Source organism: Austrofundulus limnaeus, unplaced genomic scaffold (assembly GCF_001266775.1).
Source record: "Austrofundulus limnaeus strain Quisiro unplaced genomic scaffold, Austrofundulus_limnaeus-1.0 Scaffold42, whole genome shotgun sequence".
Taxonomy (NCBI): Eukaryota; Metazoa; Chordata; class Actinopteri; order Cyprinodontiformes; family Rivulidae; genus Austrofundulus; species Austrofundulus limnaeus.
The window spans coordinates 1,288,958-1,306,251 of record NW_013952444.1 but is presented as its reverse complement, the minus strand read 5'-3'; the positions used below and the strand labels follow the sequence as shown (position 1 = coordinate 1,306,251).

General features: G+C 37.2%; 1 protein-coding gene across 2 annotated transcripts in view; it reads left to right on the top strand.

The window, feature by feature from the left end:
- LOC106516897 (netrin-G1) overlaps positions 1 to 17,294 on the top strand; it is a 66,794-nt gene that overhangs the window by 1,925 nt on the left and 47,575 nt on the right. For both annotated transcript variants that reach the window (XM_014007487.1, XM_014007486.1), the window contains exon 2: positions 3,896 to 4,548. In XM_014007487.1, the coding sequence (XP_013862941.1) occupies positions 4,303 to 4,548 (246 nt within the window). In that variant the 5' untranslated portion in view covers positions 3,896 to 4,302. The remainder of the gene's footprint in view (positions 1 to 3,895; positions 4,549 to 17,294) is intronic.

Here is a 17,294-nt window from a genome sequence, read left to right as displayed (position 1 = left end):
GTGTGTGTGTGTGTGTGTGTGTATGTATGAATGTATGTATATATGTATACAATACAAATGTGTAGTTTTTTGTATAGTTTTTTATATCTGCTAAAACCAAGATTTTTAAACAATTGTAGCACAATGTGCATTATTTTGCATGTGAAGAACTTTAATAATGCATGGCAGCAGATCTTATGTATGACATTGTTGTAGTGTCTGTGGCTGAGGCCATCATGTCACCACACCACTCTCATCCTTTTAGAGAAATAGTTCTCTGCAGAAAAGCATGGGGGTGGACCACCTGCTGTAAATAACAAGTGAGCTAATGTGGCTGGTGTTGGTGAAAGTTAAAGGTGGAGCAGTAATAGTGTTTTTATGTGCGTGCGCTTCTAGTGGAGCAACGGAAATAAAAACCATTAAATGGTAGACGAACGGTTGAAAAATGGAATGGATGGTTTTAGTTGTGGGGAAGTAAAATTGGAGGAAAAACACATTTGCTTCCGCTCGCCAGTTGATCCCACCGTGACTCAGACGGAGGGGTCTGTTCTTGGCTCGGCAAAGCGTTGGGAGGAATTAGCCCGTTTATTGTTGCGCTCATCAGCCAGAAACAAAGCATCAGTCTGTGCAAACTGGCAGCGGATCAGAAGTTATTTCTTGGAAGTCGGTGAAATCAATAGACACAATGAAGGGAGGTTAGTGTGAGCATTCACATCCAAAATCCCAAACAGATGCAGGGAGCAGAACGAAAAAAACAACAGCCATTGTGAGATAGATCACAGAGCGAGCCTTAGGTTGTGTGCAGAGTTTGTCTGCTTGTTAATTTCATTTGTTTTAACCGTGCAATGTTGTAATCAGCTGCAGTCAACATATGTCTTGAATTTCACCACCATGAACATTTCTCTCTCCGCTCACCCACTGACCCTTCCATGGGAGCCACAAGGAGATCAAAAAAGAAAAAAAAAGTCACGCTGAGAGCCGGGAAGCAAAGTCTCACTTAATCAAAGTTACGATAAAATGAACAAATCACATCCAGCGTGATTTTTTAAGAGCGTAGCTGGGGACTTTGTAACCATTACGAGCCATCGAGGCTGCCTGCTGACTTTTAAAAACACTCTGCTATGCTTGAGCTGCCCAGGGGATGGGAATGTAAGTGGACACAAGGGGGTGTTTCAGGGGGTTCAAGAACAAATGAAGGAAGAGAGACAGAGATGGGGGGGATGAGGTGAGGTGAGGTGAGATGTGATGCTCACCCTCAGCTTTTCGTCTGCTGGCATATGGAAAGTTGCTTAAATATTTATGACTTTTAATATAGAATCTGACCTCATATTTCCCCCCTGAAATCATGACATTCCCAGGCTTCTCTTTGCATGTTGATCGGCTCACCGCTGCGCGTGGAGGCACAGGTGTGAGGACAGGGAGAACAGGAGCCAGGGCTCATGAAATTTGTCAATCTAACCTCAGCGCGAATGCTTAAAGTTCAGAGCCACTCTTAAAATAAAAGCCACTCGTTTTATATTCTACCTGATAAAAACCTGCTAAACTTTTCTACGGCCAAATATAAATATAAAACATTCCCTATTTAAATGATCTTTAGTCATTTGATTTATATCCATATATCCCTTCTGCATCAGCTGATTTATTACTTCAAGTGTTGATAAATTAAATCCAGAATTTTCAGGATGAACCCGGTTGCCGTCTCTTATTGGGTGTGAATGTTCCCTGTTAAATAAAAAGAAGATAAGTGACCTCCATTACCCAGCCCTGGTCCCTAATTTGACTGGTAATATTATGAAAGTCAACTTTAGCATTGTGGAGTGTGATGGGACGCTGTGTCCGTGCATGAGCATTTCAAATGAGACTGATCTATCCCGCGGTGCATCTCTTATCAGAGACTGACATTTATATTTATGTAATTTGATACACACGTCCTCATGAAAGAAATTGCTTATTCATCACTCGGAGTGCTAGCTGCGTTATCAAATTTGTAATTGGCCTGTAGTTGAAAGCCTCTTTGATTGACATGAGCGTATTTAAAAAAAAAAGCCACAAGACGTTTTCCCTTCTTGCCTTTATTTGCGCTAGTTTTTAAATTTTTTTATTATTTTTTATTTTATTTTTCCCTCCCACCAGAGGTCTGTTGGATGGAGTCTGCCGTCAGTATCCTGACATCACTCACTCTGAAGAGTCTGCTGAGTCTGGGTCAGGATGCAGATAATGTCCACCAGCTCAAATGAACATCCTTTATTACAGTTAGTGTATTTAATGACTCTAGTCATTGCATAAAAGGTGCTTAACTGGGTGAATTAAGGAAGGCGGTAATTGCCAGGGATGTGGTCGAGAACCATTGATTATAGTATAAATTTAGTTTTATACAGGATAACTGAATTAGAGTACTGAAATACTTATCCTTACATATGTTGGTAGACTGAAGGGTATTTCTGTTAGGAATAAAAGGAATACATATTTCCCACTGCTTTCTCTGCCAGTGAATTAAAAAAAATCTTAAGCAACCTATTTGTGTTCATAATATGTTTAAGGGGGGCGGGGAGTATTTTGCAACGTCCACTTTTTTGAGTTTTATATCATGTTGTAATGTCCTTCCTCAGTCATAAACCTATCCAGCGTGTTGCTTTGACTCATTCATGCATGTTTTAGAAATCCTTGAATCTCCTGTTGCAGCCAAGCGGAGCTGCCTAAACACTTCCTGGTACAAAGCTCAGCCTATTTGTACAAAGCTCCTCCCTGGAGCTCAGTCTGCAGCTGAGCTCCCGCCCCACAGAGCACCCCTCCCCCAAAGCATTGTTGTGAAGATATGCTGAAGTGGGAGTGTCAGAAATAGTTCTTAAAGAGACAGAGGCCAATTTAAAGGGGTTTAGATTATGGTAGAAATTCAAGTTTGTTTTTGATTTTTACCGCATTTTCATAACAACTGAAGGTAACATTGTTACTTTATGGTGGTACAGAATTAATCCATGTGCCTGGAAAATACATAATGTCTCCTCTTTAAGGGTTTATCCTGCCTCTTGCATAGTGACGTATTGTTGGCACCAGCTTCACATCCTAGAAACAAAACAGCGAGGAAAGAAAATGGACGTAAACCTTTAAGTGTTGCATTGTTTAAACGTAAACAACCCTTCACAGATTCACTTTCCATGTTTCCAAACAACATTGAGACAGGGAGGCGTGGTAACCTTTGGATAAAGTAAAACTGGTGAAGTTAAAACTAACATTGAATTTTCCCAAGTTATTTGTCAAAACTTTCTTTTCTTTTCTTTTTTTAGTTCAACAAAACCTTGCGCCATCTGAGCCCACTCCCAACACATTTTTTTTATTTTTTCCTTATTTTTTTTTTTATCCAGAGATTACATAGGTCTCTGCTGACTACTGCAAGACACTATTACCTGATGAGGTGTGCCATCTGACTGATGGCTTGTGAAAGCTCTGAGAAACATACAATCCCTCAAATAAACCATTTCTGTCTCCCAATTTTACTTTAATGCATCCTGAATGCCTCTGAGGATGTTTAGACAACTGCAACTCCGCATCATGGAGTCAGAGAAGTCTGAAAAAGCAATAACCTAAATGCAGTGACTTGACACATGGAAATCAGCCTTTTTGTATGAAAATCGAATGGAGATTATGCTTTACAGAGTGAGCTCCATTTGAATTGTATACAGTGATGTTGGCAGGGCTATTATTGAGAGTTACAATGAAACTGAGAAGCCGTGCTTTGTGTTTGGGTGTGTGCAAATGGTAGCATGCATTACTCTTCTGCATAGGGGCTTGTAGGCATTTTTTGACTTGTTAATATTTCATCACTGCATTTCAAAGATTTTTTTTCTTTTTATGACTGTATGTGATCTGTGTGTTTAACCAAGCTGTCTTTTTCTCTCTTTGTTTTTTTGTCTTACAGGATGCTGCTGTGGGCAAGCAGCACGACTGACACAAGATCAAGATCAGACATCTGCTGACATATGAGAAGTGTCATTCTTCTTTACACATCAGACCTGACCGTCGGTTGACCTTTTTCATTAACGATCAACGCCACTGAGGCGCACTTGTTGACGCGTCTCACCGCCCGGCCAGACAAGTTGGCAATCAAACACGAAACAACTGAATGGAGGCCAATGGTTGCCTGAGCCCGCTCGCACGCAAAAGCAAGATGCTGCTTCCAAATGTTCTATTTTATCGCTCAAAGCTGCAAAAAATTTAGAACGTTCTCTGAGACGCAGCTGTTTCTGTGAGGAAGCAGCTTAAAAAGAAGAAGAAAAAAGAGGGGGAAGAGAAATTGTACAAAAAACTATAAAGAAAAGATCAGCAATGTTTTGGCCTATATTATTCACCCTGCAGGCTGTGTGCACCAGCGTGGCACAGGCTATGCAACATTACCCGGCGGCCTGGGGACACTATGACGTGTGCAAGTCGCAGATCTATACAGAGGAGGGCTTGGCATGGGACTACATGGCTTGTCAGCCTGAAGCCACCGACATGACAAAGTACCTGCGAGTGGCCCTCGACCCCCCAAATATCACGTGTGGAGATCCGCCCGAGACGTACTGCGCCTTGGTGAGTCGTAACCTCGCTTGTCCCCTGATGGAGACAAATGAGGCTGTAGGCGGCATCACACAGCATACTGGGTCAGGGATAGGGAGGTGGAGCATACAAGGCAACGTGGTGCCGCTGCGGCAGAGATTAATGTACACACAAACCCAGCGAGCTTCAAGAAACAAGTACCAACTGCAGCTGGAGCATGCATTCAGACATTAGTAAATGCAATAGTTTGAGATGAATTTAGATAAACTGGCACGAGCAAAGACTGGCAGATGCACATTAGAGGACACTGAGGACTCATTTAGATACAAGCAGTAAAAGGCAGAGGTATAAAAATATGTATGAGACCAAATACTTCCTGATGCTGTGCATGTACACAACATACACACAACAGCTCGTAACCAAAGTGAAAATATTGTAATATCTGAGTCATTGCTAAAGTGAAATGTTGTATTTTTTTTTCAACGAAAACCTTTGTGTACAAACTATGGAACCTGAGTAGGAACTTACATTTTAATCAGAAATTTAGTGTTTAGATTTTTTCTTATTGCAGATATTTTTTTCTTTTCTTTTCTTTTCTTTCTTTCTTTTTTTTGCCTGCTTCATTATTTCCAAAGCTGAGGGGAGAGCAATAACATTTATGAACATTTATCTGTATGTGTGTGTGTGTTTGTGTGTAAAACAGAAAAGCAAATTGTAGGGAAATTCTTGCCTTAATGTTTCTTACAGGGTGTTCAAAAACAGTGGTGAGTTTAACCCTTTTTTATGGGTGTTCAAGCACCCCTAAAACTTGAGCTCAGCACCCCTGAAAATAAAGAAATTTGCATTCCAATTTTGTAGGAAACGTTTGCTCTCATACCTTAGATTCACCAAAAAAATGAACAAAGTTGGAACTAGAAGAACTCGTAGAGTGCACACCAGTGCCAGTAACGAGTACTTGGTGTGGTTAACACTCAGAAATCTGAGTTTTCGCTGCACGTGAACACATCACAGACATAGATTTGGTCGGTAAGCGCTTTTGCTGAATGACGGAACATAAGGGTGGGTAAAACAATCGATTCAGCAATGCACTGCAATTTTTTATGCTTTTTTTATCGATTCAGAAAATCCTCAGAATCACTTCTAAACCATTGCACTTTGATCTGGTACCACTTTAAATGTTTCTGGCCGGTCATTTATAATTGCCAGGCGCATCGTACGCATTGGTTAAAACAAAACTTTGAGAGCAAAGACAAAAATGGATAAATGTAAACTCCAGATAAAGTGGCTGGAAAACAAGGAACCTGGGAAACAAGGTGGAGCATTTTGCATGTTTGGGGAAAGAAAGAGCCAGAACAGTCAACGTGTGTGTGGGTATGCTAGCATTGTGCTAACAGCTGTTTAGCCGCTGCGGGAGCACGCACAGCCTGTCTGTATCAGGTACTTTAGTTCTAGAATAAAACTGTGAACACAGAAAGATGTAAATTTGTGTGAACAACACTAGCCAAGGTGTTTCCACATGTACGTTTGACATCTACATTTTCTTCCTCTCCCTAAAATGAAAGTTTTCTTCATAAGATTATTTTCAGATATTGATAGTTAACATGAAAATCTGCAGTTTTCAGTTTTACACAGGATTGTAGCTATGAAGTGAGGTAATGATACAGGTTCTGTTATTCCTCCTGGCTGCAGGATTACAGATTTATTATAGAGAGAATGTTGATGGTGATGATTAATGCTGTGTGTGAATGTATGTAAATAAGAAGTGAAATTTAGAAAATTGCACAAAAAAAATCTTCAGTCTTAGCTTTGCTGGGGGTTACGCACCCCTAAAGGTCAGATCCTAATCACCCCTGTTCAAAAATAAATTACATTTATACAGTTTTGTTTTATTTGAACAAATTGATATTAATAATAAGTATACTATATTTGTTGTGGATTTTACTGTAGTAACAGAAATAACTTCCATATCCACAAATCTACCCGACCGTCACACATACCTGTGCACACAGACACACACAGACACACTCACACACACACACACAATAGCCATAAGGGTAATTGCTCAACTGCACTGTGGAGTGTCACGTTTTGGTTCTTACGAGCTGACATCCACAGTTCAACCCTAAGCTGTATTTGTTTAGAAACACACTAAAAGTAAGCTTAAAAAGCCCAAAGGCTTTAGTGAATCATTAAACGTTGTGTGCCCGCCCGCCGAGAGTTCCTGCAAGTAAACATTTACCAATTAGAATGAGCATCTTTAAAAGCGGAATTTTTATTCGGGCTGCTCCAGATGGCATTGAGACATTTAAAGCCACCCTTGGATGAGAAAGGAGTTAGTCTTGTGCAGTCATGTGTGATATTCTGCAGAGCCTTGTTCCAAAACAAAACTGTTAGACCTTTATCAGCCTGAATGTGCAACATTAACATGACGCAGGCTGCACGATGAGTAAAACCCACACTCAGTGAGTTCGAACATATTCCAACCTGGTAACATAAGGCTGCTGAAGGTCCCCTTGTTTCTCCTTTTATTTAATTTTTTTTGTTTTGTTTTTTACAATGTGTGCATTTAGGAATTTGTCAATAAAACTAATGGGAGTAAATTATACATACTAATATTTTACATTGGTTCTCAGTACAAGAGCCAAAATTACATATCATTCAAATCACTGGTGGTGTGTGGCAAAGTTTCTTCCATATTGCATCAGACAAGATTGATACACAAAGATGATGATATAACATTCCATCAGCCAGTAATATATTGGAAGAATGCACTCTAAGACTTTCACTCATTTATTTCCTGCATTACTGTAGAGACTGGTGAACCTTTTTTATGGGTTAGTCATAACTGTATAGTGATTCAGACATTGGCCTTTACACAAAGCAGAATCTTTGGTCAACAAACTGAACCTCATTTTGTCCATTATAGTTTGAGTGGTTAAGAAGTAGTTCATCTGTGTGTGTGTTTGCTCAGAAACGGCTTTGCATGATAATACAAATGATTGGTTTAATGAAGAAAAATATATTGTAAAGCATTTGGTAGACGTCAAAAAGGTTAAAACGGTGAAACGCTCACCCTTTTTTGGTTTAATGTTTCATTTTAAATGACGATTTGAAGAAATCTGAAGAACTCCAATATAGTTTTAACTCTACATTTATATATCAAAGCTATTTAAAAAAACTATTTTAAAATGTTGGAAAGCACAGTTTTACCCTTCTTCTTTCACAAAGTAGCTTTAAAATTAAAACGTGTGTCAGCTTTTTATGTTTTTTTGTAAAATCTTATCACAAAGAGTTTTAAAAGACTTTAATTTGAACAGTTCCGTGTGAGCACCGTTGTCATTTCATAGAGTGGAAAAATGTGTTCCACATGAAAAAAAGGTCTGTGGTACTGAGACTCTTCATTAAACTTACTATTATCTCTGGGAAGTACTATAATAAAATTTTAAATGCAGCAAATGAAATAAATTGGTTCCAAAAGAGGATTTTTGGATCCAATTTATTTTTGCTTTAGTGCCAGCTGCACAAAAATGAATTTACTAACAGGGGTGAAATGTTTCAAGATCAACAAATCTATCAACAATCTAACATGCAAATCATTTTTTTTATTTATTCTTTTCATGCTTTATGTTCTATACTGTAGCTTCTCTAAGCTAAACTTTGTAAAGTTGAAATGTAGAGTTTAAATAACCAACATAACATTTATTTTGACGGTCATGGCCACACAGGAGGAAGTATAATAACTGGGGTGATGCTTTTGCTACCTTTTTGTAACTTTCATCTTTTTAAATTTAGCACTTTTTCACAAGTGTCAAAACACTATCATGTATAACACTGCCATCAGCTTACCTATTCTTTGGCTTTAATGTAGATGAATAATTACATGGTTGGATGATCTAATAAGAAAGATCTGGGTCTAAGTTAAGCCTCAAAGGGTTTCTGGCACCATTGGAGGTCTGTTCTTTGGCTTCAAATTTTTGCTGTTCAGTGAAATGCAATAAGTTTCTCTTGTAAATAGTTGGTTAACAGCAAAAAAAAATAAATTAATAAATAAAAAGGGGGTATCAGAAACATTCAATATTAAAAATTTTAACAAGCTGACTAATGCTTTATAAAAATGAGCAATACAAAGGTTTATGTTTACTAAATACCCAATTTCAAGCACTCAGAAGCTGTGCTGTCCTCATGGTAAATAAATACTTAGAATTAAGTCTTTATTTTCAGAGACTAATGTTCAGAAGATGCTGTGAAAATGTTCATTGCATGAGTAAAATATGGTTTATATAATATCCCCATTCAAGCTGGATGAATATTGAAGATGTTCTTATTATTTTCTCTGCTTTTGACTACTGGGATATTGATCACTTCAGTCATACATTTAAGGTTATCATTGTCCAGACGTTTAGAAACACAGGCACCCTATAGTCTCACTTTCATGGCTGTTCCATGTTTGATCTGTTTACATACTAAGCTGGCACACAGGCAGACTGACACCAGTGACCTTATCCACTGGTGCTTCCTGAGAGTTTGCTGAAGATGAGAGAAGCATGCAAATGAGCCCTTTCATCCAATCACTAAGTTGCCTGCAGTTGTGAGCCTGGTCTAATCAGTTTCCCCAGAAGCTGATTTGCCTCCTAGATGATGGTCAGAAAAATGCTGGGTGGCTCTCTCCTTCCACCTCCTCTTTGCACTCTGGGCTTAGAATTCTCATTGCTGTCGCTCAGTAGTTATTTTAAGAAATGTATGGCAAACATTTAGTTGTAAAAGATAATTAGTTTGTAATGAAAAAAAAGCAAAGCTTTAATAAAAATGATCCATTTAGCAGCTATAATAAATGAAAGTCTAAAAAAAGTCTTTGGGACAAATGTTTGGCAATAAGAGGAGTTATAGTTCAATGATTCCTGACAATGTTTGCTACTGAACAAATTTTTTTTCTGTTGTGCTCTTTAACACTATTAATCAAGATTGCTAAACCCTGTTTAAAGGTGTTTTTTTGTCACTTTTGTATGCAGTGTTCAAGTACAAAGGTTAATTTGTAAAACTGCACAGTTGAAATATCTGCAAGGAGTGGATATTTTCTGATTAAACACTGTCTCATTTTATTTCTTTTCCAACTGTGTGTATAATGTGTTGATGTGTGCTTTGCATTGTAATTGATTTTATTTAATTTGAATTCATAACAATACAAATAGACATTGAAATGTTTGCAAGTTAAATAGTTATTAGAATATTTCCCCTCATGGATTCCAGTAAATGATTTTTGTCTATTTAGACATCATGAGCTCCTTCAAAACACCCACTTTTAGTTTTAGTTAGCTTTTTTCTCCAGTCTCTAAAGTTCAAAATCTTGTCGGCTTCACTGGATTTAAAGTTATTAAAAAAGGGTGAAAGACATTGACTTTTATTTTAAATTACCTACCTAGTATTTTAAGATGTTTGAAATTAAAACTAAAGGGTGTTTTGTGCTTAAACACGACTAAGCACAGCAGAAAACATTCACAATCTGTTGGATAAAAGCATTAAATGTTGGTAACTAGGCCATCTGATTAACAGCTGGAGTGACTGTAGCAATATGTTCATATGAACAGTAATGAACAGTAATGTGAGTGACTGATACTGAGAAACAAATTAGCAGAAGTGGAAATAAAAAGTTTATTACTGCAGCTTTTCAGCCATACTGAATTTTGATGTTGCGACTAATTTGCTTCTGACTTTGAGACAAAATTTCAAATTTGGGTGCCGTTCCAGATGACATTTCTAACTTGAAACTCATAAATTTTAATGTTTAAATAAAACATAGTACATTCTCTCTCCTTTTTATAGCATCCGGGGATCTGCGAGTTGATCCGAATGGACAAAAAGGGATGTTTGAGTCATACATCATCACCCCACGTGTTCCACACTATAAACGCCATGACTGAACCACGTCATCAAAGCAGTTGTGTAAATATTTGCGAGACTGATTCCGTATTCGTGCTTATGTGAGCCACTCTGGGCAGAACTGAGTAGATTCCTGTAATTCCTCTGAACTTTGCTCAGTTCTCTCGGAATGGATGAAAAGAACTGTAGCTGCTGGTTCACCCAATGTTCCCCTCGGTGGCTTAGAATGGGAATACGAAAGGAGGGCTCTCGCTAAGCTGCTTGGAGACGAACATTACTGGCAGTCAAAGCAGAAGATTTATCTTTGCTGGCAATGGCAGGAGTCATTGTGAACCTTCAATCTGTGTCTTACATGTCTTAAAGAACTGAAGTTTCAGACTTTGTAATAGACGTTACAAGCACAAATAGATTATGGACTAAAGAAGTTGTTGTGAAGTTAGCATTCGCTCTGGATTTGAGGTGATTAACAGAAATTGTGAAACTACAAAATGGCTGAGACTCACAGAAACACACATCAAATCTTATTTGTTGCCATTTTTAATCAGTTTTACCAGCTACTTTAAGAAATTATTGCTTTCATGTAATCCACTGGAGAGATTTTTTTTTGTTTCTGAAGCAGTAAAGTTTCACAAAGTCTGATTGCTAATCTCTGTGTGTGAATGTGTGTGTACATGGTTGGAGATGTTTTTGACCATTTTCTCAGTACACACAGCCTGGTGAGAATTCACTGTTCCATATGGGGACAAAAGCCTGGTCCCCATCAGGGGAAATCCAGTTGGTGAATCAGAGGTTAGGGTTAGATATCTACTGGAGTGGTTAGGTTTAGGACAAGGGCTCAGGGTTGTAGAAATGAGCAGTAAATGAATTGGAAGTCAATGCAAAGTCCCCACGAGGCTTAAAGAACAAACAGATGTGTGTATGTTTACATGTCCCTGCTACTGAGTGAGGACCGGATATTTTTAACCAACAAAGTGGTTGGGAAGTGAGGACATTTTCCCAGTCCTCACTTTTTTCTTTCAGGTCCACACCCTGCTAGTTAGGTTTAGATGTATTGTGTGAATTAATTTTAGTTAGTTAGTTAGGAATAGACTAGTAATGAGTATAGTTGGGGGAATTGTCTGAGTTAGACGTAAACGCAGTTCGAAAAATGAATGGAAGTCAAAACAAAGTCCTCAGTTTGATGCAGGTACGAGGATGTGTGTTTTTGTCTGGAACATATTAAGCTAAAGTAGAAGACAAGTTTGTGGTTTAGAATTTATAGCTTCATGCAATTTTTTTAAATGCCAAAAATAAAAGGCCCAACATTCCTACATTCCTTGAGAGAATGTGAGAAGGAATGTGCTGCAATTTATGCCGATTTTTTAGACTAAATTCTTTTTATGAAGTTGTAAAAATATCATTGTAAGTTAAATCAAAGCAGCAAAGCCATTTTGGTTAAATCTTGAAAAATAACATTAACCATCATCTCGTGAGATGATCTTATGGATGACTTATTGCTCCTGCCTCATCAAAATGTAGCTCGATCTATAAGACTGATTAACCAATATTGTTTTTTTTTTCAATTTATTTTTTTTATTTTTAATTTTTTTGGTAGCTAATTTGGATGAACTAGGTGCGATATTCACTTAGGTTTAAGTTTTAAGCAAAGGTATCATGTGAGGAGTAGCATTTGGCATATGCATTGCAATTGACAAAATTTGTAAACTGGCCAAAAAAAAGCCATTTTGTATATTTTCTTAGTTCAGATGGCTGTGGCAATTCATTTCAATTCAATTCAGCTTATTTATATAATGCCGTCACATCATGCAGTGTCTCACTCAATTGTTTGAAATTATTACATTATTCATCCTTCCTTAAGTTCATCCTGTGGTTCATGTTAAGCAGTATGACATCATACAAACGCACATTTGGGCAAAAACATCATTAGCAGCTTTAACAGATAAATTCTGGAGCAATCGACTCACTGCGATCACACGAATTTCACTATATTAGCTTTCATGTTTTTTCATCTGATAGAAATGTTAACTGATTAATTGGTTTTATTGATTTGCTGTTTCAAATATAGGTTATGAAAAGCATAAGATGACCGTTTTAGGAAATAAGGTTGAGTAATTTGCTCCATTTATACTAAAAATGAGGACTGGTCACAATCAGTGGTCTTAAATATATATTTTTTTAAGTTTACATTTGTGTCTCAAAAGAGACATATGCTTTGAAATCCTTCTTTTCATTTAAATCATATAGGTGGAGTCTATATAAAGTGAAACAGCAATGCTTTGGTTGGAATTTCTCCTTATTGTAACTCCACAAGCCCCTCTTTCACCTCTTTTCTGCGGTGTTTTGGAGTAAACTAATTCCAACTTGTCTGCACTCTTAGAGACTCCAAAAGTACACAAAAAATGTATTTAACAGCTAAAAAAGTGGATTTCACATATGTACGCTCATTTATCCCTCCTTTTATTATGAAAAAGCTACCCGATATGGAGTAAGCAGCAAATTACAAGAAAAGTTCCAGTTATTGTATTATTCCAGCACAGTTAGAGGTCAGCTGTTATCTTTCAGAACCATAATTTCCATGTCAAAACAGTTGGAGCCTTCCCGTTATGAACTGTGTGTTTATCTCGACACGTTGAAATGTCGAGCAGTTCAGAGGTCAAACCTGGAACTGTCATTGCCCCTCTTTGATCTCTGCGCCCTTCCTTCTTGGTGGGAGAATCACTCATCCGTGTATTTGTTTGGAGACAGGGAACAGTTGGAGCATTTAACGTGCCGTCACCTCCGTGCCCTTGACTCCGTTCTGAACTGGCCCTGCCCAGCACATCATCACCGCACCGCTGGGTACCAAGATACCGCAGTGACATGCAACATGTCCCCTGACTCCCGGAGAGGGAGTGGGAGGGGCGAGTCATCATTTATTCTTTCACTCGCCTGCCACCTTCTTTGTCTCCTGGCTTTTTAATTTCCCTGTCTCGTGTTTTCTGTCAGCTGATGATGCATAATATCCATGTCTTGTTTGAACGTGCCGAGGTTGGATGCTCCACATGAGGTGAGCAGTTGACAGATAGAGATATGCCAGCATTACTTCCCAGGATCTGTGACAGGTTCATTCTTAAAGGGTTGTACAAACAAAGAAAGCTGAATTATGCACAGAGATTGAAACAAAAGTTACATATTTAGTGGTTTGAAAGGGGGGAGTCTTTAAGGAAAGCGTAACATTTAAATGCATGTCTGAAACTGAGTTCATGTTGCATTTTATTGCCGTTAAATTTATTTTTTTTAATGCTTTGTTGGTCAGTCCACAAGTTATGCAAAAACTTCTATGCAAGTCAAGTTTATTTTCCTGTCATCAGGAAAAAGTTGGACGCCGGAGAGTCTCCAAGTTCGTAGATGTTCTTAAGTATTTGCTTTTTATTGTTTTATTTCTTGGCATCTACATTTTGTTGCTTTATTTTTATTTTTAATGCAAGTTTCATTATGATGGTGACATCGTTTAACTCCGTGGTTCTTAACCTTTTTTGATGTACCGAACCCACTAGTTTCATGTACGCATTCACTGAACCCTTTTTAGTGATAAATAAAATATGATTTTTTTTTTCAAATTCAAGACATAGGTATATGTTTTTTTTTACTGGTGTGTAAAATGAGCCGTGCATGAACATCACCTTGCTCAAAGAGCAAAACCAACACAGTGCATGAACTCACAACAAATTACAGTATGACTTTATTCTGGCCCCAAAAAATAATAATTTGCCCCCATAAAAAATTTCAGCCCCCCCAAAAATGTTTTTTTTACTATTTTACCAATAAAAAAATAAACTGGGTTTTTTTGAAGACTTTAACGTTTTTTAATAACTTTTTTAGTTTTTTCTTTTAAAGCTAATTTGTTTTTTGTCGTTTTGAATCCACAAAATACTTTTTTGGGGCCAGCACTGATTGGCCAAGCAATCTTACGTGATCCATTGCAGCAAGTGATGACCAAGCAGGGCGTATCATCATGACTTGACACAAGTGTGTCTTTACCTCTCCAGCAGAGGCTCTGCAGAACCCCTGAGACCGCCTCATCGAACCCCTAGGGTTCGATCGAACCCAGGTTAAGAACCATTGGTTTAATTAATATATAAAGAAAAAACTTTCTGTGCTGCTATATGGTCGGAAACCCCTCTATCAGAATGGACGTTTAAAGAGACAAAAATGAGTTGATCTGAGACACACCTCAGAAAAGAGGTGAAAGAAGGGCTTGTGGAGTTACAATAAGGAGGAATTCAGACCAAAGTGTCGCAACTCTACTTTATATAAACCCCCTGAAGAATTTAAATATGAAAAAGACTAATTTAAAAGCCTGTTATGTCTCCTTTAATGCAAAATATATTTAAGGAGTTAAAAATATATTTTTAAGGAAGTGAAATGTAAAAGAAAAAAAACATTTGAAAGCAACTTTTAAATAAAGGAAAGAGTTGCCTATAATGCCAGAACAAACTAAAACAGGTGAATATTTTTTAAAAAGGTTGAATTTCAGGAATGCTTGTTTTTACAAATAGTTTGTACCATTATTTTTAAACTAAGGCGCAGTGTTGAAGGGCAAGACTTGAGAGAGAGAAATAGCAGCAAGATGACAGGAAACTGTTGCGACCCACCTACCCTTAGGAAACCCAGCCATCATGCTGTCAGGCCGTATCGATCTGGGAGAAAGAGTGAAAGAGCGCGCTGCGGAGGGAAGGAAAGTCTGAGAGGTAGCAATGAGAAGTAGAAAAGGGGAAGAATGTTCGTTTCTGAACGTACTGCTGGTGTGATTTTATCATGCTCGGTGAATGGGTGACATTTCAGTAACGCTTTATTCCTCACTTTGGCATTTCAAATTAATAAAAGCCTCTAATAACTATGCAGATTAAAAAGATGGAGAACGAGTTGACACACCATGAGCTGGCGTGTTGATGAACAATGCAGCAATTTCACTCTCGTGCTCTCTCGTTCTTTCGTTCGCTCTTTCAATTTCATCCCAGTTTCTGCCAATTTATTTGAGATGACCCTTGCATCTCATTGTAAATGGCTGAGAATGAAGATGGGGTCTCCTTATTTTCTTCGTAATGACAGTGCTCCGAGAATCAGTGAAAGATTTCTGTGATTCTGAAGGTGCGTAAATGAAACTAACAAGTCAAAATCAATGATGCATTTATTTAAAGGTCACTCATTGGTGCATTGTTAGATTGAAAGCGTTCTGGGGTGAATTACACTTTCATTGTAACTTTCTTTTAATAGAACCCAAAAAAAGTGGAACTGAGCTGATCTATCAGAGCTTGTGCTTGGTGTCAATATTTTAATTTTCACCTCGTGTTAATATTAAAATGAAGCTTGAAAAATAGATTGCTTTAGATTTTCAATTTCAGTCAAAACGTCTTGATCATTTCCACTTCTGCTGAGATCAATAAACTATCTACCTATTTATCCATCTATCTACCCATCTCTATAGTGACAGGTTTTTGGATCTTAAACATTATGTAAGCTGCATATTTAAAAAAAAGCAGTCTGATTTTTCTTTCAAAACCATAAATAAAAATCCCTGTGAGGCACAGATTCTCTTCCTTCAGGATAAAACAGTCTTCCTTAACAGTTCATGTAAAAAACAGTGGATTTGTGTTTGTTTAAATAATAGACACGGAATGTATTTGTGCTTAATCCAGTTGCAAAATGACAGCTCATGCAGTTCTGAAATTTTCAAATACTTCGGGTAGTTAAGCCACATTAACATGACAAGTGACAAGAGCACAACAGGAGTTATTAATATTTTATCTCCTGTTACCACTTGTTCTCAGTTTCTTGGAAGAAATAAGCAAATGAGCATTTAGCTACATTTCTCTAAGCAGTGGGGTAGAAGTAAATAGTTGCACAAAACTTAAACTGCTGAAGGCCCTAAAAGTCACACTAGACAACTTATACCAACTTATGAACATTTTAAAGAGGTCTACATTGAAGATGAAATTTAGTAATATTTCTTTATTATATGTAATTTTACCGAGCATTATTTTCTAAATCCTAACTTTTAATTTTTTTCTTACATTCAAACCATAAAAAATGATACTTTTACTTATTTAATAAATTATTATTTTACTTTGAGTAAAGCAATTCATGCAGCTCGGTTTAGTGGAACCAGTTAACATACAGTAACTTGGTTAAGTAAAATCAGCACTTCTTTTCTTAAAGTGATGTGTAAAAGTACTTTTACTTTCCTGATTATCGTAAGTTTTATTACTTTTACACAAGTGTTTTTTTATCAGTGAAATTACTTTTTATCAAAGTCATTTTCTGTTAATGTATTTTTACTTTTAATTATTTTATTCAAGTGCCACACCTCTGATGTAAGTAATCACTAAATAATGTGTGAATGTGTGAATTAATGTGTGAAGATGCTGCAGTATAGACAATACAAGTTTGATCTTATTGGATATGTTTTGTTCTGTACATTTGGAAGAAACTTAATTAAACCAAATGAGCCAATATCAGCCAATAATAAATCAGTTCTATACATCTTTAAATTTTAAATCCTTAGAAGAATTTATGTTCTCAAGAGTCAGAATTCAAAGCCTAGAAGTACCTGAGATATTTGCTATTTTTATTGTTTGTGGTTCTGTTTTTATACCCATTGATATGAAATGTCTGTCTACAACATCTTAATGACAACAACACACCAGCATTTGGATTTCATCCAGTGGATGCTTTGGCACAGATCACAGAAAAGTACAAAAAGTCGACCTCAGACAATTAAACATCTTGTTATAATGGGCCTCATGCAAGAACTGTTCGTTCACACAGATTTGTTCTTAAGTTGTGCGTACGAGTGATTTAGGAGAATTTGTGGCATTCACCAATATTTTCGTATTCTAAGATTTTTTTCAGATACGAACAAA